Here is a 24763-nt window from a genome sequence, read left to right on the forward strand (position 1 = left end):
TGAATTCAGTTCAGCAACTCTCGTTCTTTATCGAGTTTTTCTTTCAAGATAACAAAAGGAATACCAGTTTGTGTTCATTTCGAATTATATTAATTTTCTATCGTTCAAATCGAATGTAGTTCAACTAATACTGATAAATGTACCTGGACATGCATTGCTTAATGAGCAAATAATTACCGGTAATGTCCTGACCTAAAAGGAAAATTGCTGAAGGACATGGAAATTGGATCTTAGCCTTTACCACTGTGAATGCAATTATGGTGTTAAGTTTTCAGATAATTATGCTTCGTGAGTTTTGGTTTCACTTGACTAGCGTATTTCAATCAACTGCAGGATCAATGCCTATAACAACGTCATGATCCGATCTTTTCAATTCTTTGCAATTTGGAGCCAATTCTGGCTCTCCGTCTAATAGTTGATCTTTCTCCACTTCTTCCAGGGCATTCTTTAGGTTGCCATTTTGTATTTCTTGTCATTCATCAGCTGTCCATTTTTACCCTGCGCTCGTGAAGCGAAAATCAGGGTTAAGCGATCGGTTGCGTGTGTACGTGTGGTGTACGTACATACGTGTACATGCATTTTTAAAGTTCATTTTCTCAGCAAGCGTTGGTTCGATTGACACAAAATTTTGCACCATCGGAGTGCTTCCTGCTGTATAATTGTTTAGTAATAATTATGATCTCATAGGTCATGGGGAACGGATGCCATCTTGTAAAAACATCGCACATCTCCGAAACCGCTCCATGGAAAAAATTGAAACGTGGCTCATTGTAAATAACTCCACATAGTTAAATAAGTACAATGTTTAGTCTGATCAGTTTGAAAATTTTTGAGCGTGATCTACGCAACAATTGCATTAGAGAATGTAAATGTATGATGTCATGGGTCACGTGGTCTGGCAGCCATATTAGATCAATTAAAAAACAATGTGGATGTCAAACCATGAACCATTAATTAAAATCCCATGAATTCCTCGAACTTTGAGGATGACCCAAATGATAGTTCTGCAATGTCGTGCACTGAGGGGGAGGCAGGACAGGCAGGAGAGGCAGCAGTTGAGGGTGTTGGTGAGGACACTGAGGGGCGGCAGGAGAGGAGGATGCTCGGGGTGCTAAGTTGGAGGGAGCAGGGTGAAATAAATGGGTAATGGAGAGCTGCCTGGCAGATTGCTGCAGGTTTTGATGCAGCTCTTTGTAGGGGAGAAGCAAATTATCCAAGCCCCTCTTGAACTTGAGGTACCTCTCCATAACTGGGTCAGCATCTTCCAACTTGTCGACAAGCTCCCGCATGCCATGCAGCAACTCACCCAGGAACTGGACTGTGAGGTTCGACCTCGGCACCTCTTCCTCATCACTGCCCGCCTCCTCCTCCTCGGAAACCATTATAATGGCCTCCAACTTCTCCTCGGTGAGGTTGTCGCCACGTGAGGCAATGAGATCCTCCAACTCCTCAGGCTGCATGTCATCAAATCCTTCCCCTCCCAACTGCCGTGCCAACCCGACAATCACATGCCTCTCCTCAGTGTTACCATTATCAGGAAAGCCAGTAAAGTTTCTGACTGCCTGTGGCCACAGGTTGTGCCAGCACAGGTTGATGGTGGAGGCTCTCACCTCATCCAGTGACTCATTGATGGTCCCGATGCAGTGGGCAATGTTGAAATCCTTCCAACACTGCCCAACGTTGAGCCCTGGGTCGGACTCCATTGCATCCAAAATGAGGCGAAAGGTGCGATGGGTGCAATAAGTTTTAAACGTTGAAATCACATCTTGTTCGAGTGGCTGGATGAGGGTGGTGTTGGGCGGCAGGAAGATCTTGTCCCGAAGAATACATCACACCCAACATGTCTGCAATTGGTTGGTACATAGTACATACTAACTTTATGATTTTTTAAAACAAATTAGATTTCACACACATTCACATTATCTTATGTGTTTTAGTTTTCGAGGTACGTACACAGAAAACTTTACGTACTGATGGGTTTTAACCTATATATGTCGGGTGCCCCTTTATATGAACTTTTCTAGAGCATTTCTTGGTTCCTCCTAAGAATATATGGGTAGTCCAGCATGCATACGAGATTTTTTTGAATGGCCCTTATTTTATTTTGTTTGGCATTTTCTACAAGGTATGACATGTCCCTTCTTTTCTATACTTTGCCACATGGCACATACCATATATAAAGGGGCCTTTTCTGTGCCCCTGGCATTTTTCCCAAGAATGATACAGTATGTTTCAGCTTACTATTCATCATATGTATTGTCACTTCTTTCAACCTTTGACCTGCCTCCCAACAGATATGAACCGATCATATGAATTCTGCTGGAGAAAGCCCATCCCAGAATTCATCCAGCAAGGCACCCTGTTTGATCGGTACGATGAGGTATGTCAGATTTATATTAATTTCGTGCAATGTTTGTCCACACCAATCCGAAACCACATCCATTTTCGGAGGTGAGATATATTACTATTCATGTGCAGCATATCTCAAAGTGCATTGAGTCGGAACAGTGATGTACGAGGATAATATTGTACGAGAGCCAATGCTCTATAGTGAAGAAAATAAAGGATAATCGTTTTATTGTGATTTGATTTGTGATATTGTAAAGTTGTTGAAAAATTCAGTTTCCTATATTTAATATTAAAGCTGTAAAATATAATTTCCCATTCTTCAAATCTACTGTAAGTATGAAAGATGTTCAAAAAGCAAGATCATAATTAATATTTCATACAATTTTATCACTTGCGTATTTGTCGTTATCTTCTGTGCTATTTTATATGGGTGGGTAATGTATTTTTTCCTGCACTTCAAACAAAATTAGCAAATGTGCCATCATATATGGACATGTGCATATACAATTAGAATATATATATATATATATATATATAATATATATATATCTTCTATAATAATAAATGGCAGTGTCCATCCATCTGTCTCCTCCATAACTCCAAAACCATTAAACCAAGCGGCCCCAAACTTTGCATGCATACACCTGGACCTCCAACAGATTGCAAAGATGAAAACCGGGTGTTTGGGCATGTTATAACACCCTTTTTAAAGATGATTAACGAGGCGCTCAAAAGAAAAAACCCGAAAAAGCCTTACCAATATGGCGGCCGCCATCTTGGTCAGCCCACTTCCACTCACTGGGTTCTTATGCTGCCATTTTGTTTCGGCCTATTCAAACATGCCTTGCCTGGGAAATACGATCGATTATTACATAATTGAAGCATATCATCAAAATTTGGATTCGGATATGAGGATTGGATCCTGTAGACTAAATAAATGTCCAAATCTGGAGTGAAATCTGACAAAATTTACCATATCTAGCGATTCTTATAACTAAATGTATAAATTCATTTATTTAAGCGAGGCTGTCATTCTCCTTCTGGGGTTATTTTTTACAGCGTAGCTGTTGTAAATCAATACTCAGACCTCTTTTTTTTTTTTTTTCTTTTTTAAATACAGAATCGAGGTTCGTGAAAGAGCTAACATTTATTTCACAAAAAAGTCAAACAGACAAACAAAATATATAAAAAGAGGGAGCGGTAGACAATATGGGGAGAAAAGGGCTAACACACAAACACAACATTTGAGAGCAGGGACATCGGGAGATGTGTGGGAGGGAGAGGGCTTGGGGGGAGAAGACCTGGAGGGTGGAGTGGGATTGAAGAGAGTGAGGAAATTTGTTCCAGAGGTGGGAGTAAAGAGGAATGAAGGAGTGAAGGTGAGCAGAGAGTCTTGATTTTGGCAGTTTGACCATAAGAGGGTTGCAGGCAGATCTTGTGCGACCTGTAGGAATATTTGGGGGACAGAGCCCAGAGAGAGCTGGGGGGGGGGGGGGGCAAGGCCGGAGAGGAGTCGGTAGAAGACGGATCTTCCAAGTAATGAGATTTTATTGAACTATATCTCCACTCATCCTACATCACAAAATAAAGCACAATCATTAGCACTACAACAACAACACAACCACATGCATTTTAAGGCCATTTTCCCTGCTAGAGCGGGGGTTAGCCTTGTGGTCCCCATGACAATCTTCTCCATTTTGCACTATTTTCTGCATCTCTCCTTGTTAACCCCCTTGCCCGCATTTCTTCTTCCACCATCTTTCGCCAAGTCTTTCTCGGTCTACCCCGTCCTCTACTTCCTTCTCCATTCATTTCCATCACTCTTCTCAACTAGTCACTTTCTTCCTTCCTCAACACGTGACCAAACCATCTCAACCTGTTTCTCTTCACAGCATCAATCACAGGCTCCATTCCCATCATCTTTCGCAATTCATCATTTGTCTTCCTCTCTCTCAACGATACTCCACACATCCACCGAACCATTCGCATTTCCACCCTGGTGTATAGAGGTATATAGAGTAGTTTAATAGGTGTTGGGCAAAGCATGGCACAGCCATGCGCCAAGGTTGTGAAGCTCAAGGCAGGGGGTTCTCCCCACAAAAGAGATCAGATGGGACAGCGGAATGTGAATTATTTTATTAATCGTAAATTATGCTATTTTGGAAGAGACGGCGCTTGTGTTTCTGAATGAAAATGTCACACACATCATGTGGGGATATGGTGAAGTCATGGTTTATGTTCCTGAGGGCCAGAGATGCCATCCGACTTTCTCCCATGGAATTTCTTAGGTAGGTCTTCAGACGACGCAGGCAAGAAAATGAGCGTTCGGCCTCACAGGAGCCTCCAGGGAGGGTGCATCCAATATGGAGTAGGACTTTGATGGATGGAAATTCGTCTCCATCTACTGCGCAGAAACAATCCATGAATGTGCGTGGAAGCGTGTTGTTGGGCTTCTTTCTCCAAAACATCTGCCAGTCTCTAAGCTCATTTATCAGTCCTGCGGGATGTTCCATGTCGTTTTTCCAACGCAACAGCTTCTGATGTCGGGCTGGAATGTCGCAGGTATCGGCGATTATTGCAGATGGCATCAGCAGAAACAGATCACTACCTTCCCGATTTTCAGCACAGAATCTGGTGTCCATTTCCTGGCTGGGGTGGTCGAGAAATGGAATGCACATGTTTCTGAGCTAGAAGAGCAAGGGAGTATTGGCGGCGGTGTTCGGACGATGGATTTGTCGTTTTACAACTCTCGGCATTGTGACGTCACCTCCTACAGATTCTATCCTGGCCTTAGCGTGATCGAGCCACAGAGTGAATTGAGTTTGAGCATTTGACCGTAGTTGAGTGAGCGCGTCCCTCTTGTCGTCTAGAGTATGCCTCCAGCACATCCATGCCGTTGCGTTGAAAAGGGGGGAGGGAGGGGTGCGCACACCCTGCATCCTCCTTCCTGATTGAAGGGGGGTGCGCATCCCCCCCCCCCCCCCCTGGATCCACCACTGCTTATATGGAAAAGTGTGTTTTTTTAAAATCATATCCAATCAATTGAATTGAAAAAATAGAAAGATAAATAGAAGGTAGAAATCAGAGACCACCAAACTGCATACAATGTGACCTTGTGCTTCGGCTTCATTACAGAAGAATCCAATAATTCTGAGACCTTTCGATTTCACAGAGTCCAGAAAACACAGATGTGGTTCTGAGTTGCCCAGTTCTAATTTTGAGAAGTGTTACATAGAGGTAAGGACAAAGGCCTTGTTGACTGTGAGTAGGTTGGACTTTCCTCGGAAAGACTTGGATCGATGCAGAATACTCAATCAACAACTGGCTTTGGAGGCCAGTTTTGTTTATAATCGTCTCAGGGGAGTGGTCATGACCGACGGAGAGGCCTAGAGGTTAGAGACTTAACCTCTTCCAGTGGCTGACCATGGAAGTAGACGGGTGTGGTGGCATTTTCACAACACTTCATCACGTCAAGCCACACAATTTGTATTACACATAATATGTCAAACAGCTTTCACATGCGTCATCAACAGGTACAATGTTGCATACCATCGTTCAGCACAAATGGAACAGAACAAAATGAATACATGGGAGTGGAACATTGTCATCTGGAAAGCTATGTCTTACTTCGTCAACAAATGTTTTCAAATATTTGATGTTTTATGCCCATTTATGAATAATCGTCTCACCTTTTCGATCCATCTTCAGAAACGATATCGACTATAATTTGGTGCATCATGGTAGAGGGCTGTTTTGATCAATGTTTTTTGCCGAGCGGCAAAAAAGGTGTTCGTCGGCAGAACCTTTGATTCCACAGAACATATGTCCATTGTACGTATAGATTTATTTATTTATTTGTGTGGAGCCTGTGGCTGTTTGACTGCATCATTTTCTGGGGGCGCAACAGTGCCCTCGTTTACCAGTAAGCTGGTACTCATTTCGCCGACCTCGGGAGGATGACGAGCTGAGTCACTCGTCCTGGTGTTCATTCAATGGCATGACAGGGGCTTCACACTCAAGACCCTAGGATATTAAGCCAGCCACCTTAACCATTAAGCCAATACCTGGTGTTACATATTTATGTGAATGTATGTGAATTACCATTCAGGTCTTTGCTTATCCATGTGTAGTAGATAAAGGGTTGTTGTGGTTGGAGGGTCAGGAGCCCTTCTGAAAAAGAAACCGGAAACGGAAGAGAAAAGACACGAGGAAGAAAAGCGACGAGAATTCTTCTTCCTCGCCCCGCTCCGACGAAAGGTAGGATTGATTGAGCCGTGTGGAAAAGCGGCTTTCCCGAGCCCGTCTGGCGAGAGGAGTTACCGGGACGGATACCTGCCCGGTGGACGTCAAACTGTCGTGTGGCCGTGCACCGACCCAGCGTCTGGCACCGGTCGCGACACCATCTAAAAAGACGCGTACGGGTCGCACGTTGGGGCCTAACACGCGTTGCAAGCGGCGTGGGGCTTTTTGCTTGCTTTACCGTACCCGCTTCGCGTGGCCACGAGGGGCTGCAGCCGTGGTACCTGGTACGATACCTGCCCGGTGGAAACACGTCCACCCGGGATTCGTTCAACCGCCCGAGTGCGGCGACGCCGACCATCATCTTGGTCAGGAGGGGCCCAGAGACATTGTGCGGGACAGAGACCAAAAGGGGGTCGTGAGTACCAACGGGGACACACATATATAAGATGGCCATCTTAATCATATAGGGAATTGATTGTGGATTGGGAATTGTTGATGGTTGTTTGTTGTTGATTGCTCGGGGAAAATATCCTCGATTGTATCATTGAAATTGTATGATATCCTTACCCTGGAAATATATCATTGAACATCAGTTTCTCTTGGGTGGAATTCATAGGGATTGCGTTGCGAAAGCGCATATATAATACTACTTTCTGGCGAAGGTCCTCTCACGGTCCGGGGGTCACCGAGACCAGGTAGTCACCGAGGGGACCACGTAACAGAATTGGGGGCTCGTCCGGGATCTAAAATTGTATAAAATAATAAAATAATATTTTTATTAATTAAAATTTATTAATTAAGTATTAATTGGAAAATTTTTGGGGAAATTGGGGTAAAGTCTTGGGTGAAGGTTAACAGGTGTTAACGATAGTCACCATGGCGTTTGTGGCACAGAACTTTGCGGTAACACCGAGTGAGGCACAGTTCCGAGCGTTACTAAAGTCGGACCTCTTGAAATTGGCCAAACATTTTAACTTGGAGGTCCGAACTAATTTGAGGAAGGCAGAGTTGCAGGCCACGGTGATACAATCTATGGTGGGATTAGGAACATGGGACGAGTTAGCCTGGGAGTGGCTACCCGAAGAACCAGAAGATGTTGAGCTCCGGAAACTGGAGTTGCAATTACGGAGCCAGGAACGGATTAAAGAAGAAGAAAGGAAAGCAGAAAAGGAAAGAGCAGAAGAAGAAAGGAAAGCAGAAAAGGAAAGAGCAGAAGAAGAAAGGAAAGCAGAAAAGGAAAGAGCGGAAGAAGAAAGGAAAGCAGAAAAGGAAAGATCAGAAGAGGAAAGGAAAGCAGAAGAGAGGAGAGAAGAGAAACAAGCAGAGGAAAGGAGAGTGGAACGAGAACTCCAGGAAAGGTTAAAAGAAGAAGAAAGGAAAGCAGAAGCGAGGAGAGAAGAGAAACAAGCAGAGGAGAGGAGAGCTGCAAGGGAACTCGAAGCAGAGGAGAGAAAAGCAGAAAGGGAATTAAAGGAACGTGACATGGAGCTTCGGCAGGAAATTAAATTCAAGGAGCTGGAGTTAATGAGAGAACGGGGAGAGGCACCACCCTTGCTGACGGGGTCGACACCTAACCAGAAAACCTGGGATGTGGGCAGACATGTGAGGCTGGTTCCACCGTTCAGTGAAAAGGAAGTCGCGAAATTTTTTCCACACTTTGAGAAAGTGGCTCGACAATTAAACTGGCCGGAGGAGGCCTGGACCATACTCGTGCAAAGTGTGCTGGTGGGAAAAGCTCAAGAGATTTATTCGGCACTACCAATGGACCAATGTGCAGATTATGAGGTACTGAAGAAGCACATCCTCAAAGCCTATGAGTTGGTTCCGGAAGCTTACAGGCAAAAATTCAGGAATGCCAGGAAGAGGGAGAGTGAGACCCATGTGGAATTTGCCAGAGTGAAAGAAAACATGTTTGATCGGTGGTGTGAGTCAAAAGGAGTCGGGAAAGACTTCGAAACATTGCGTGACTTGATCCTGGTGGAGGAATTTCAGCAGTGTGTCCACGAGGACATCAAAGTGTACCTGCAGGAAAAGAAAGTACCAAAGTTGTGGGACGCAGCCACCATGGCAGATGATTATGCCTTAACCCACCGAATAGGGGTCCACGAACCTAACTCCTCGCCTAGATCTCCGCAGGGGAGGTGGGGAACAGCAGGTGCGGAGAACGACCATACATGGCGGCGGCCTCGAGAGGATTATGGGGACAACGCGGATACCCCACCTGTTCGAAATCAGAGGGATGCGGGCCCAAGACAAACTTATAGTTCGGGGGGCCCGAGGCAGACCACGAGTTTTTCCTCCGGGCCTACTTGCGCTTTTTGCAAGAAACCTGGACACGATGTCCAGTTGTTACCGCATGAAAAGGGAAGACCCAGAGCGGAGTCCGACTATTACGACTCCAAATGCAATGGCCATTGTGAGAAATCGCCATCAAAAGGGTTACCAACCATTTATTTCAGAGGGGTTTGTGTCACGGGATGGAGCCTCGACTAACCGGAAACCGGTTAGGATATTGAGGGACACAGAGGCACATCAATCTTTAATGCTTGAAGGCATTTTGCCATGGTCCGAGGAGACGGCAACGGGGGATAGTGTTCGTTTACAGGGGATCGGGGGCGGTGTTAGTGCTCCACTTCATGTCATCCATTTGGAGTCCGATTTGGTGTCAGGACCGGTCACCGTCGGTTTACAAGCCACGCTTCCTGTAGAGGGTGTATCTGTGGTTATCGGGAATGATTTGGCCGGGGGTCAAGTTTATGGTAACCTGAGGGTTGGTAAAGAGCCCAGCAGGGAAAATAACACCACACCAGCTCGGGATGGCGACAAAAGTGCCAAGTTATTTGTAGGGGGACTGAACTTCAAAACAGAGGAAGAAGTTCTGACCTCTGTCTTCAACAGATATGGGTCGCTGGTGGAAGTGCGGTTGGTAAGAGACTGGGAAACGCAACAGTCAAGAGGGTTCGGCTTTGTCACGTTTGCCAGCACAAAAGACGCCAGAGAGGCAGAGAAGAATTGGAATGGCAAGGATTTGGAGGGTCGGACCATAACAGTAGGGAAGGCATTTCATAGGCGTCGAGAGGTCTACAGGAGAGGACAACTGGGCGGTAGTTTTGGTGGTGGCCGCAAGCAATATTATTATGGAGGCTCCCTGAGTTACGGCAGCTCCCGAAGGAAGGATTGGCAAAGTAGTGGCCGAGAAGGAGACCGCTATTCATGGGACTACAGGGACAAGTGGTCCCACCATAATTATTAGGGAAGTTCTGAGAAGTTGAAGCACTGAATGCGGCGGAGCCGCCGAGCCAAGATTCCAACACGGATTAACCGTGAACGCCGTTCCTAAAGGCGTCCATGTAGAGAACTTTCCTGCACGGACTAACCGTGAACTCCACGTTCCTAAAGGCATCCATGTAGTGAATACTCGGCTTGGCCTCCTGGAAAAAGTGCTATCGAGTTGCTTAACTTTGGATCTTTGATCAACCCCTTAACCTTCATTCACAAGAAACTGACGGTCAAAGTCAGAGGGTCATGAGATGGAGTTTGATTTGGCAGGGACAATGTCATTGCTGGTGCTTAGTCCAGAGTGAGTAATCTGGAGGGGTTGTGGTGAAATTTGGTTGCTTTATTTTTAAGTGATAACTGTGCCCGGGGGGAACTGATAAGGTGGGGGGGGTTGAGTTATCTGGTTTGTTTCTCCAAATTGGCCGGCAAAGAAAGTTTTCGCTGGGTTCAAACTTTCTTTCTTGAAGGGGGGGAGTGTTACATATTTATGTGAATGTATGTGAATTACCATTCAGGTCTTTGCTTATCCATGTGTAGTAGATTAAGGGTTGTTGTGGTTGGAGGGTCAGGAGCCCTTCTGAAAAAGAAACCGGAAACGGAAGAGAAAAGACACGAGGAAGAAAAGCGACGAGAATTCTTCTTCCTCGCCCCGCTCCGACGAAAGGTGGGATTGATTGAGCCGTGTGGAAAAGCGGCGTTCCCGAGCCCGTCTGGCGAGAGGAGTTACCGGGACGGATACCTGCCCGGTGGACGTCAAACTGTCGTGTGGCCGTGCACCGACCCAGCGTCTGGCACCGGTCGCGACACCGTCTAAAAAGACGCGTACGGGTCGCACGTTGGGGCCTAACACGCGTTGCAAGCGGCGTGGGGCTTTTTGCTTGCTTTACCGTACCCGCTTCGCGTGGCCACGAGGGGCTGCAGCCGTGGTACCTGGTACGATACCTGCCCGGTGGAAACACGTCCACCCGGGATTCGTTCAACCGCCCGAGTGCGGCGACGCCGACCATCATCTTGGTCAGGAGGGGCCCAGAGACATTGTGCGGGACAGAGACCAAAAGGGGGTCGTGAGTACCAACGGGGACACACATATATAAGATGGCCATCTTAATCATATAGGGAATTGATTGTGGATTGGGAATTGTTGATGGTTGTTTGTTGTTGATTGCTCGGGGAAAATATCCTTGATTGTATCATTGAAATTGTATGATATCCTTACCCTGGAAATATATTGTTGCGAATATGGAATTTGGCCTCCATATCCGCTTGTAAATATTCCCCTATTTTCTCCAATACTCCCCAACTTTCCCCGATCCCCCATTCCCTAGTCCCATTGCATGTAAATAACAATCAGTAGAGCCGACCTTCCCCTTATTCCCCCATTAAATGTCGTGCCCAGGTCCACCGCACCACACGTAGACAACTTTCGGACATCTTCCTAGTTATTCTTATTCTATGTCAGTTAAGGCCTCGTCTCCATTAATTATGACTCTTCGTTGCACCAGAATGTGATTATATGGCATCAGTAGTGAGTTTAGGACCTTTCCCATACCTCCTTCCATCTTCTTCCCCAACAATGACAACAACAACAGAGGAGATGGCGGCGGAGCGGGGGAGGATGCGTCCTCACACCGGCTCGATTAGCTCCAGACCATGCGCTCCACGGGGTTACCACGAAGGGGCTCCTTGTCAGCTCCTCGTCAAGGGCGGAGCCTGGTAAACCCCCCCCGCACGCACCCAATGAGAAGCAACGTGCCGATTCCACGAGGCGGAGCTAACGAGCCGAGGGCGTGTCACTCCCCGCCGGATATACGCGGCCACGCGCCGGATGGGAGGAGAGATGCGCCTCAGCTTGGAGACTGGAGAGAGAAGCCACCGCCACCCCCAGCGCGACGATACCTCCCCGCATCTCTGGACCGGACCGAGTCGATTCTGCCTTGAGCCAAGAGTGCACCTTGAGCCATCGCTACCTGCCTTTCCTTGCCATCAATCCCCGTGTGAGTCAGCATTTTGTCCCGTGTGTCTGTCGTCTGTCCGGGGTTAATATAAGAGTGTGTCTAAGTGCCTGTCTTCCTGTAATATACCTCTAGCCCCTGTAATCTAACCTTTTCCGCCTTAATATAACCTCCTCCGGAGGTCTTGAGAACTGAACCCCTGGTGTCGTATTGTGTGATTGTAATCCAGCCGGGTGTCTTCTTTTTCTTATTGAGCCAGCGTAGCGCGACTTCGTCAACGTCGAGTATAGTCGGGTAATTTGTGCGGACACGACGGCCATTCCGCTCGGCCCACTTTAACATCAAAGTCGTGTCTGTAACAATTGGTAGTCAGGAGATGGGATTCGAACCTGGGACTAAATTTATTTAGCCCAAATTTTGGACACCAATTGTGTTAGTACTGTAACAATTGGTGTCGGGAGTGAGATTCGAGGCCCGACCAAATTTTGAAAAAAAAAAACGAATAGAGGAAAAAAAAAATTTGGTCAAAATTTGGAGCGGCCGAAATTTGTTTTGTTTTACGAAACTCGAATTTTGCAAGTCGCGCTATGGCGGATCAAGACGGCTGGGGTCCGGTAAAGGAGAGTGAGGTAGGGTCGATCCAGGACCAAATTGAGGGACAAGAGGAGAGCGAAGCAGTGAGGGCGGCAGGTTCGCAAAATAGCGCCGTCACGCACGAAGTAGCGGGCGCGCAAAAAGGCGCCTCGCACGAGCGTGCGGTAGCCGAGCCGGCTGTATCAGCGGGCTTTAACATGCAGCCGATTGACATACAGGCCCTCATTGCGCAGCTACAGGCAGCTGTACAGATGAGTATGGGGAGCCAGATTGAGCGATTGGGTGAGCAAATGAGGGTTGATAGTGGGCGATTAGAGGGCCAAATGAGGGGTACCGGTGAGAAGTTAGACAATAATTTTGAGGAGTTAGACAAGAAAATTGGGAAGTTAGACAATAATTTTGAGGAGTTAGACAAGAAAATTGGGAAGTTAGACAATAATTTTGAGGGGTTAGACAACGGGATAAAAGAAGTGAAAAATGGGTTAATGGGGGTAGAAAATAGAATGGCTGCCCAGGAGAATCAGATAGAGGGAGTGAAAAAAGGGTTAGAGGGGTTAGAAAACAGTATGGAAGGCAAATTGAGGGACATGAGGGACCAAGCGGAAAGGGAAGTTAACCAAATGGGGCAGCAGATAGAGGGGGTCAGAATGGGGGTAGAAACCAAACTGGATGCTCACAGGGAGGAAATGGAGCAGATGAGGGTGGCATCTGGGCAGGAGATGCAAGTGATGGGAGAGGAGATCAGAAGAGGAGTGAGTGAGGAGGTCGGAGGAGTGCGCGAGGAGGTGAGGCACTGTGAGGAGCACATGGAAAAGGAGGTGAGAAAGGGGACTGTAAAGTTACAAGGGGGCATAGAGGACCTGACGCAGGAGGTGGAGCAGCTGACGGTGGGACAGACGGAGTTAGTGGAGCAGGTGCAAAGGAACACTGCGGTATTAGGAGGTTTAAAGGCGACACAAAAAGAAATTAAAAACGACTTGATAGCGACACAGAGGCAATGTCAGATGGTACGTGAGGGACTGACAACGAGGTTGGACGAGGTGGTAGAGGTAATGGAGACGAAGGACCGGCAGGTGAGGACGCACATGGAAACGGTCAAGGTAGCCTTGGAGGACGAGCTTGAGGAGACGTACCGGGGAATAAAAGAGGTGAGGCACAAATTAGAAGAAGTGGAAGAAGGGGTGAGCGAAATTAAGAAGCGACGGAGAGGGGATAACAAGGAGATAAAAGAGGAGATAAAAGAATTGGTCCAAAGTCTGTGTTTGGATCGTGATGTGCTCATTAACCGGATGAGGGATTCGCAGGTGATGGAGGAGAAGCGAAGAGGAAGAGGACCCGGTGTAAGTGGTGACCAATATGGTCGTGCGTATGATGCGCCAGGTGATTTAAGAGGCTTGGGGGTCGAGATAGACCCGGGTGTTCGTGAGAGGCCGTTGGTGAGGTGTGTGACAGGTCTGGTGTGCGAAAGAGGAGGTGTGCGAGAAAGTCCGACTCTGGGGTGTGTGAGGAAAAAGTGTGTGCCAAGGAGTGAGGGTGCTGGCGAGAGTGAGTCGGTCGTAACGCGTGTGCGAGGGGGCACATGGAAGCGCGGTGTGGTGAGTGTTACAGAGGGTGTGACGGGAGAGTGTGCGCAGGAGTGTGCGCGAGAAAGGTGTGTGACGGACAGGTGCATGAGGAAAGAGTGCGCTGTCAAAGGCAAGGAAGAATGCACACCTGTGGTGAGTGTTACAGAGGGTGTAACGGGAGAGTGTGCGCGAGGAAGGTGTGTGACGGACAGGTGCATGAGGAAAGAGTGCGCTGTCAAGAGTAAGGGTGAGTGCGCTGTCAGGAATGGAGGTGAAAGTAGTGGGAGTGACATGGAGCGTGAGTTAGTTGTGACAGGTGAGCGAGGATGTACACCTGGGATGGAAGGATGCACACCTGGAATGGTAGAGCGTGTGGGAATGCACGCTGGAGTTGGTGGTGAGGCACGTGATTGGGTGTGCGAATGAGGGCACACCTGTAATTGTCACAGAGGAGGTGACCGCGGAGGGGGCGCGAAGCGGTGTATTGGTGAGGTGTGCGAGCAACGAATGTGTGCCAAAGTGTTCGGTGGTCAGGTGTGTGACCAAGGCTGTGAGTGGGATGGGTGCACCTGGGTGTGTAAGGAAAGGTACGAGGAGCATGGGCACGGCTGGATGTGTGAGCAAGGAACGGGCTGCGGGGTGTAAGCGTCCAGGTGAAGCATCGACGTTACACGGGTTAGAGGTTAGAGCGACTTTTAGCCGAAGCAGGCCCTCGGTGCGTGCCGGGCCTCGCTTTGAACGGCCGCGTCCAGGCTCCACTAGGCGGAGCTGGCAGCCCGATAGAAAGGGTCGTCATGGCGACCACTTTTTGGTGAGACGTGCCGGCAGGTCGAGATCGGGGCATTGGATGGCTCCACGCCGAGGTGGTGCGTGGGATCTCGGCCCGGGTAAGCCCCCGTCCCTGCCCCGAATGCCGGACGCATCCAGCCGCAGGCACAAAACAACCAGCATCCATTGCTTGGCTTTACGAAGCCGGGCTTTGGACAGGAATTGGCGCACCGAGAGGCAGTAGTGAGTAGACTGGGTGATGAGGTTAGTGTTTTGGACCCAAAATTAGAGAAAAACAAAATTTGATGATTGGCAAGGGATTGGCAGTAGTGATTGGCAGATGATGAGTAGTGATTGGCAAATTTTTGATTTGTTGAAATTTGATGTGCAAAATTGGTAGTGAGAGACCCCCGATGTGGTGGGATGGCAAATCCACCATCCTTCCCATGAGGGGGGGCAAAGGAGCAATAGCTTATGGGGTGTATGGCAGTGAAAACTAGCCCGGGTGGGTTAGGATATTGTGTGTAGGGCCCTAGAAGATGACCTTAGGTAACGTTAAGTTTAGTTAGTGACTGATACCTGTAGTGGGGACGCAGGTAGATTAGTATGGATGATAATGACGAGGGAGCGCAATAGTTTAAAGGGACGACTGGGAAGCGCAAGTTTCAGAAGGGAGTAGTTAGCTGAGATGATGCCGTGTTTGTGAGAATTGAACAGGTGTGTGGAGCAGTGTATGAGTAGTGAGTGTGTGGATCAGCGCGAATGCGCTTGGGGAGAGAAGGGTGCAGGTGGCACCAGGTGTGAGAGCACAGGTGTGCAGGTACAGGTGTGTGGAGAGAGTTGGAGTGAGTGGTACGGAGTGGTGTGCATGGTGCGAAGGTGTGGATGGGGGAAGAGTGGACCCCTTTCACGAGTACCCGGGGCGGGTAGTGTAAGTGTTAGGTAGAGGGTACAGGTAAATTGTGGTTGGATATTGGCATCTGTGGTGCGGTTGCAGAATGGTGTTGTGGATGGGTGCATTAGTGTTGTGGAAATGGCTGGGCGTGTAGCCTGTTAGTGTGTGTAGTTGGTTGGGCACTCCACCACTGTGAGGATGTCGGCCAGGTGAGGCCGCAGGTGGGCTCTGGGAGCCGGTAGTTGTGAGTGGGTGCCTGAGGATCCCGGGTGTGGATCGGGCAGCCCAGTGCCAGAGAGGGCACGGAGTGGGGAGAGAGCCAGAGGGCCTTCCCCAGGTAGTTAGGTTAGGGTGAGGAGCAGGTAAGCTCGGAGGCAACTGCAGTGGTGGAGGTGTGCAGGTGGGTAGACCCACTGGGAGAGGTACACGCCACAGCCCAGAAATTGTACGAGGGCACCGGGAGATGAATCGGGGGAGTGAGACCCCAAATTGAAGAGCACCACAGTTTGGCCAATGGGAATTGGTTTTTAGAACCCATAGTGTAAGAGGGCCAATGGTTTGGCCGGAGGAAGACCCCGGGTGGTGTAAAGTTGTTAAAGTCATTTAGGAAATAGTTAGGATTGAAGAACCTGTCGCACCATACGCAGCCACTTACCTGTGGTGATGATGATGACTCCACACCTGTGTTTTCTTTGTTCTGTGTGCAGGAAATGAGATTGCTGTGGATTTGTGAGACGCATCACGACGTGGATGAGACATTGGGGTGATTCCATCTCTCCCTCCCTAGGAGGGACTGATGATGAATTGGTGATGGCAAATTTTGATGTTGAGTTGAAAATGGCAAATTTTGATGAGAGTTGAAAATGGCAAATTTGATTGGTTAGGAGGGAGAGAAGACGAATTTGGTTTATGGGAGGAACGGGGAAGACAGTAGGGATGTTTGTCGATTTGTAAAGTAGATGTTTATGGGTAGTGTTGTGTTTTGTGGATACAGTAAGGGGTAAGGGAGGGGCCATGTAGGTTACCTGGTGGGGGGGGGGGGGCGTACGATAGGAACGTACCTGTCTCACCTGGTTCCCATGTGCCCCCAGTGTGCATCACCTTACATTGCGTGCACTTTTGCGCCCTTACCACCTTACTCACTTGTTTCTTCTTTTGTCTCCCACCTCCGAGGATCTGGCTTTGGGGTAGAGAGAGAGAGGAGAGAGAGGTGCTGGCTGCGCAGTTGTGGGCCTGCACTTTCGCTGTTTGCTGCCGGGATCGATACACCATATGGACCGCAATGTTTGTGGCCACCCACAATGGACCGCAGTTCGTTTGCGGCCAAGCACCACCCGGGGATGGACCTATGGGTCAACGTGGCACCTATGCCATACAGGTGAACCACTTTTAGTTACCACCAAGTGCACCACAAGAAGAGCAAGAGACACCTGCAGGGTTAGGGGTTGTCGAATTTATTTTTATACCAATGAACAATGGTGACTGCACCGATTGGTGGTGGGGTGGTGCTGTTGATGCTCGGGAAGGGTGCTCTGCACGTTATTAAAGGCCGTCGGCCACAGAGCACTCGTGGGTTGGTGTATCGATGTTGGCAAGCGCGCTCTCTCTATGCATAACATCTGCATGTGTTCCTCCAAAAACAGGTCCTGGATCGTAGTGTAGATATCAGCGTAGTCTTGTAAATAATGCTCCCTACCGGCTGTATGTTTAGTTTGAGAATTCTTTCCGGATTCGGTTATCCTGTGGGTGTGTTTCTGTGAGGAGAAGGGTGCAACGTCGCAGGGGGACATATTTACTCATTTGTGAATATCTGTAAAACTGTCGCACTCAGGGTAGAGTTAATAGTAGAGGGAACTACATTGCGTGCCACACTAAAGTAGGTAAAAATTTATCGGGTCGGGACGCCCCGAGGGTAGAGAAGGGTGCAATGTTGCGAATATGGAATTTGGCCTCCATATCCGCTTGTAAATATTCCCCTATTTTCTCCAATACTCCCCAACTTTCCCCGATCCCCCATTCCCTAGTCCCATTGCATGTAAATAACAATCAGTAGAGCCGACCTTCCCCTTATTCCCCCATTAAATGTCGTGCCCAGGTCCACCGCACCACACGTAGACAACTTTCGGACATCTTCCTAGTTATTCTTATTCTATGTCAGTTAAGGCCTCGTCTCCATTAATTATGACTCTTCGTTGCACCAGAATGTGATTATATGGCATCAGTAGTGAGTTTAGGACCTTTCCCATACCTCCTTCCATCTTCTTCCCCAACAATGACAACAACAACAGAGGAGATGGCGGCGGAGCGGGGGAGGATGCGTCCTCACACCGGCTCGATTAGCTCCAGACCATGCGCTCCACGGGGTTACCACGAAGGGGCTCCTTGTCAGCTCCTCGTCAAGGGCGGAGCCTGGTAAACCCCCCCCGCACGCACCCAATGAGAAGCAACGTGCCGATTCCACGAGGCGGAGCTAACGAGCCGAGGGCGTGTCACTCCCCGCCGGATATACGCGGCCACGCGCCGGATGGGAGGAGAGATGCGCCTCAGCTTGGAGACTGGAGAGAGAAGCCACCGCCACCCCCAGCGCGACGATACCTCCCCGCATCTCTGGACCGGACCGAGTCGATTCTGCCTTGAGCCAAGAGTGCACCTTGAGCCATCGCTACCTGCCTTTCCTTGCCATCAATCCCCGTGTGAGTCAGCATTTTGTCCCGTGTGTCTGTCGTCTGTCCGGGGTTAATATAAGAGTGTGTCTAAGTGCCTGTCTTCCTGTAATATACCTCTAGCCCCTGTAATCTAACCTTTTCCGCCTTAATATAACCTCCTCCGGAGGTCTTGAGAACTGAACCCCTGGTGTCGTATTGTGTGATTGTAATCCAGCCGGGTGTCTTCTTTTTCTTATTGAGCCAGCGTAGCGCGACTTCGTCAACGTCGAGTATAGTCGGGTAATTTGTGCGGACACGACGGCCATTCCGCTCGGCCCACTTTAACATCAAAGTCGTGTCTGTAACAATATCATTGAACATCAGTTTCTCTTGGGTGGAATTCATAGGGATTGCGTTGCGAAAGCGCATATATAATACTGCTTTCTGGCGAAGGTCCTCTCACGGTCCGGGGGTCACCGAGACCAGGTAGTCACCGAGGGGACCACGTAACACTGGCTTTACCCATAAGTAATTCTGTATAACATGGTTTGCAAAAGGTGACAAGTTCTTTAAGCTTCAGTTTTAATCTAAGTTATCCTTGCCACAGGAATCATCGACCGTGGAGAGTGGCTGCCTTGTCCAGGTTGATGAATTTGGCTTCTTTGTTCATTGGAAGAGTGACGGGAAGGTGAGTCAAATAGTAGAAAAGGAAAAGTTATTCAGCTCTTGAGAGATGTGTTTTTTAGAGAATTCTGTTTAGTTTGTTCCGGAATTAATTTTTGCAATTTGTAATAATTTCTGTATTTTTAACTGAACTGGACTATGTCCAGCTGAGTTTTTGTCGACACCCAGTGTCCGTCGTCTGTCTGTCGTCTGTAAACAATTTGACGTCTACGCTCTAAAAGTCACGAATATTGATTATACTTGATGAAACTTGTTATGCAGCATCTTTAAGACATAAACTCGTTTGGGATTGCATTTGTATGTTGCACGCCCAAAAATGGGCGTGGCAGGGCGGCCATATTGAAAAATCAATTGTTGTCGATCTGGTACTTCCTAATGTAGCTCGAAGGCTGAAACTTGGTGTGTAGACAGTATGTAACAAACCTCAACACATATATTACCGGTTTCCTGTTTAAACATGAGATACCTTCAACGTTACTGTACCTCTTTAGCACATATAAACTATATAGTTTGTGGTTCTATTATGCATATTCTAATCATATTGATATAGACCAGTTGAGTTCAGGTTCCCTGGAACCTCTAGTTTTTAATACTAGGTCTTTAATTACCTTTTGCTGTACAAAACGTTAATTTCCGAAATTGTGGTACTGGTCTAATTTGGAGTTCATAGGTCATCTTGCATACAGTGATGTGATGTGCTTTGGTTGGCTTGCAGGAGGGGCAGGTTTTGGAGTGTGCGTACATCAGTGACGTCCGCAGTGGCCCTCTACCAAAGGTGATAAAACTTCTCTATTCCAGAACGGTGCACTAAAAACTACATCAAACCAGCTCTCTGCTCATCCAGTGTTCATTTTTATCCTTGTAGCTTTATACAGTGTATTACTAAAAGGAGACGTGTGTGTGTGTGTGTGTGTGTGTGTGTGTGTGTGTGTGTGTGTGTGTGTGTGTGTGTGTGTGTGTGTCACACGCTTTATTCTAAAGGGTTTCCTGCTGTCAAAGAATAATCATGAGGGTACCATTGTAAAGCTAATAATTTACTTGGACCAAAAATTTGCATCCGTTTTATCATGAGGGTGCCTGTTTACAAAGCCTGTTTTCTGGGATTGGGGTAGAAGAAGCAGGACCTCGACCTTTAATGTGGCAGTTCCTGCTGTCATAGAGTAAGACAAATGGTACTGTTGGAAAGCTAATAATCGATTTTCTTGGAACAAAAATTTGTGGCTGTTCAATCATAAAGATGCCCGTTTTAAAAGTCCCTCTGTCCATATTTGAGAAAGAAGATATGGGAATGGGAGCTTAGTGTAGCACTTCCAACAGTAACATTTCCCAGATAGCACACTGATGTTTGGCCAGCTTTGGCAATGGATTGGCAAAGGTCGGATCGGTCGAAGCGGATTTCCAACATCGGTTCAATGTTGGCCATATGGCGGAAAGGCGACGTCGATTTGCCAACGTTGGCCCGATTGACAAAATTACGTTGGGCCAATGTCTGTGCACTATCTCAGTTGTTTTTATTCAACAACAGGAACCCTGAGAAGGACATGGAAGGAACACACAAAATTATATATAGTAATATTTTGCATTGTAATGTTTAAATTCATTTTGCATCCTCATTGAGATTCACAGATAGATATGCAATATGTTTGTGAAGTACAACACGCTGTCTTTTGATTAAATCCGTCAATGAAATGACAGGTTGGCACACCTAGTATAACCATAAATATTGTCTTTATAAAATTGAGTATTAATCCTGCTATTACCTTTTGGCACAATTCCCACTCTAGAACTTCTTGTCAAATGAGGCCCCAGGGACAGCAGAGCGAGAGATGGAGAGCAAAACGATAATAATCTACAGCACACCAGATTTTGTGAACATCACCTTCACCTACCTGGTCGCTGAAAGCAGCCAAGTGGCCAAGGTAATTTCTGTGGGGTGCACCAAAGTACCAGGTTCCTGCACAATAATCGGGCCATGACTAGCAAGCTTTCCGAGCATTGGGCGGGTATTGCTAGGGTGCTTCGGCATTAATTTATCACCGGTTTACAATTTACAGACAGTTCGGGCCATGTATTCATTTGGTGGGGAGTTGAGTATGTTGCGAGATTTGCGTACAGAATAAATAGGTGGCCCCTTCGGACACCATTGGAAAATGAAATCTAAAGCGTCCAACAATATTCCACAGCACAGGAGGTCGTGTTTAACTAAAAGAAGCCCTTCTTTTCCTCATATGGAGTCACATTGTTTTGCTGCTCTCGTTACAGGAGTGGCTTGCCGGCCTCAAGTCCATAATCCACAATTTCCGAGCGAACAACGTGTGCCCCATGACATCTCTCAAGAAACAGTAAGCCCCGGATTCGCTGTTAGCCTGCTGGGGATTTAAGTGGGGTCCAATGTCTGAAGGGTGACCGAGTGATGCGACTTCTGAAAAACAGAATAGGTGTGATCACTTAGCTCTTTGTTTTGTTTAGCTGTTCAAAATGGGTATTATTTCCTCCATTGCAAGAATGAGTCAACAGCTATGTTAACTGGAGTACACAATGCCAGTTCATAAGGAAGGTACAACAAGCATGCAGGGAAGGGGGATTTGTGAAATGTCTATATGTTCTGTGGCACGGCTCAACAGGTGAGCACTCATTGTACCATGTGCGCATCTGAGCATTGTCTGGTTAAAATATTTTTTAAATGTTTGTGGTAATGGATAGGTAATTGAGTTCATGAGTATAATAATTAGTGAGACCAAAGAGAGCAGAGGAGTGATACAAGTGAAGGAAGTAATGCTGCTGGTCTGTTTTGCTCATAGACGGGTCAATATATGAAAAATAAGGGCCTAACCCCCAAAAAAATTATAATAAAGGTTTTTTTGTTTTAGGTGTATCATTAGGTTGTACTAGACCCCTGAAAAAAAGTTTACCAAAATTTGACTCCGGGAAAGTGGTTAATTAGCATATTTTCAAAATGGCACCCCCAAAATTTTCAATGTACAGAAAAAAAAATTCTTGTTCAATTTAGACCCTATAAATGTATTACAAATAGATAGAAACATGGTTGCTTTACCTAATGAACACATCAGAAAATTTCTATGACGTCATTGTGACGTCATAATGACGTTGCTGTCTCAATTACGTCATATGATATCATGAATCATTACTGTTTTTCCTTACTACCAAGACTTAAATAAATATTTTTTGTTTCAGGATTTGAAACTGGATAACGGAGAGCTTGACGAAGACGTCTGCCCAATTTGCAAAGCGAGTTTGGAAGACGCCAAGGACACTGATGTTTCCAAACTTTCAAGGAAGGGTGTTGAAAAAATCAACAAATCAAGCCAAGAAAGGGGTTGTGATGATGTTGTCGCAAGACCAAACCAACGAGTACACAAGAAATGTCGATCCTCGTGGACAAATGAAAAAGCAATCAAACAGGCTTTAAAACGTTCTTCTGAATCATCATCACCTGTAAAGAAGAAGAGCCGCCGTATTAGCTTAGGGCCATATGACCCTAAAAAGGACTGCCTCTTCTGTGGCCATGAAATTTCTAAGGGTACTCATGGACATGATGAAAGTGCCGGTAAGATTCTCACTGACTGTTTCCCTCAGACGATAGTTAAACATTGCAAAGAAAGACACGATGATTGGGCGCATATTGTTCAGGGTCGAATTGAATATCTTGGTACAAATTTGCAAGCTTCTGACTGTTTACCATAAACGCTGCAATACCTACTTTCGATTGGGGCAGGAAATGCCAGACCAGTTTCGATCAGAGGCAGTGCAAAAACCAAAACACATCGGGCGGCCCACAAACGAGGACCAGCGACAAGCATTTGTGACAGTTTGTGAATATTTGGAAAGCAATGATGAAGAACAAATTACGATATCTGAACTTGTGAGCAAAATGGGTGAATACTTACTTGAAGAAGACTCTGTGCCATATGGAAGTCAATATTTGAAGCAAAAACTGATAGAACGCTACAATGATTCTATATGCATAGCGGAAGTAGAAGGGCTTCAGGATATAGTGACGATGAGGGGGAAAACTGCAAAAATACTTCGTACCTATTTCGAGACTTCAAAAGATGGTGATTCCGAAAGTCAGAAACGTGCAATCATTGCTACAGCTGCCAAGCTCCTGAAGTGCGATATCAAGACTGAAATCCCATCAGTCACTGATCGATATCCTTCTTCGCAGAGCCTCAAACTAGACACTACATTAGATTACTTGCCGATTTCACTGCGTACCATGTTGAATAAACTGTTTGTGGGGACAGATAAAGATGAAAAAGTTGCTGCTATCGGGCAGTCAATAATACAAGGTGTTCGCCCGCGGGCACTTGTAGTGCCACTTCAAATAGGACTTGCTACTCAGCTACACCATGTCTATAAGTCACGATTTCTCATTGACACCTTGTCTGTGATGGGGTTTAGCTCTTCTTATGGGGAGGTGCAGAGATTCTTGCAAAATGCTGCTGATGTGGTTGCACCAGAGTTACTTGGGAAAGGATCATCTGGTACAGTATTATTCGCTGCTGATAATGTTGACCACAATATCATAACTCTGGATGGAAAAGGAACCTTCCATGGAATGGGAATGGTGGCAGCAACAACACCAGGACAGGTGACAACCCATGTTGTCAATAGGAAAAACGTTTCCAAATTGAATGTGAAAGAAATGTCACGGGTTGATATCACTGATTATCGCTTCTCCACATTTGCACGTCGTAACATTATGTTTGAAAAACTTCCAGAACTTCACTGTCCTGTCCCAGTTGTAGACATTCTATGGGAGCTCTCATTCTGTTTCCACATGGACACACCCAACTGGCAGGGAATGATGAACATAGTTCATAGCGTATCTGACCACCCTGGAAAATCATCTGTCACATTCCTACCAATGATCGACATGTATCCAAGTGAGCCAACTTGCATACTCTTCACACTTAGTTTCATTTGTGACCTAGCAGCGAAACACAAGATTGCGCCAATCGTGACATTCGACCAACCCTTGTTCTTTAAGGCCTCGGAAATAATCTACAATTCACCAGAGTGGAGCCACCTGAAGAACATTACGTTGATGTTAGGAAGTTTCCATACGTTGATGAACGTGCTCGGTGCTATTGGCACACATCGCGGGTTTTCGGGATGGGAAAGAAAACATTCTTTGAGAAAGTTGCCAAAGGGGATGAACAGTTAAAATCCTGTGCACTTGCTTTTACCAAACCTGGCCAGACAGCGGACACAATAGAACAGCATGGTAACCAGTCGATGGTTTTACTGTTTTCCGGAAAGCAAACGGATTATCTTGCTTCTTTGCGACATTCGGTGTTTAAAAAGAAAGTGGTTTCAGCATCATCCTTTGTTGCGCCTGCTAGACTCCCACCAACTGCATCTGCGACAAAATTCCATTCCCTGCGTGCGTACTATCAAATAATGACATGGCTAGGACTTGAGAGCAATTTGGATGCCACTGACTGGGGTTGGAAAATTGAGGACAATCAATTCGCACCAGTTATGACCGCAAAAAACCCTGCGCCGGACAATTTGTTAAAGATTGTGCATTGCAATTGCACGACCGCTTGCACAACACAGCGCTGTACATGTAGGAGGTACGGTTTACCTTGCACCTCTGCTTGTGGAGAATGCCAACTTGAATCCTGTGAAAACCCAAACAACGTTCGTCCAATGGATCAAGATGACACAGAAGACAGTGACGATGATGACTAATGGTATGTGACAGTCATAACTTAAAGGCTCTTAGTGGTTTCTGACATTCAGTGTGTTATGGACGAGTTTGAT

The 24763-nt window shown here is 46.9% G+C and overlaps 1 protein-coding gene across 3 annotated transcripts in view; it reads left to right on the top strand.

The window, feature by feature from the left end:
* Nucleotides 1-24763, top strand: part of LOC137426586 (1-phosphatidylinositol 4,5-bisphosphate phosphodiesterase beta-4) — a 305980-nt gene that overhangs the window by 115256 nt on the left and 165961 nt on the right. For all 3 annotated transcript variants that reach the window (XR_013623650.1, XM_068115242.2, XM_068115243.2), the window contains exons 2-6: nt 2295-2380; nt 18897-18977; nt 19689-19748; nt 20758-20892; nt 21236-21315. Coding sequence is in view for 2 of the 3 variants with exons in the window: in XM_068115242.2 (XP_067971343.2) it covers nt 2297-2380; nt 18897-18977; nt 19689-19748; nt 20758-20892; nt 21236-21315 (440 nt within the window). In the remaining variant the exon portion in view is untranslated. The remainder of the gene's footprint in view (nt 1-2294; nt 2381-18896; nt 18978-19688; nt 19749-20757; nt 20893-21235; nt 21316-24763) is intronic.

This window comes from Myxine glutinosa, chromosome 5, assembly GCF_964187855.1.
Source record: "Myxine glutinosa chromosome 5, kmMyxGlut1.1, whole genome shotgun sequence".
Classification (NCBI taxonomy): domain Eukaryota; kingdom Metazoa; phylum Chordata; class Myxini; order Myxiniformes; family Myxinidae; genus Myxine; species Myxine glutinosa.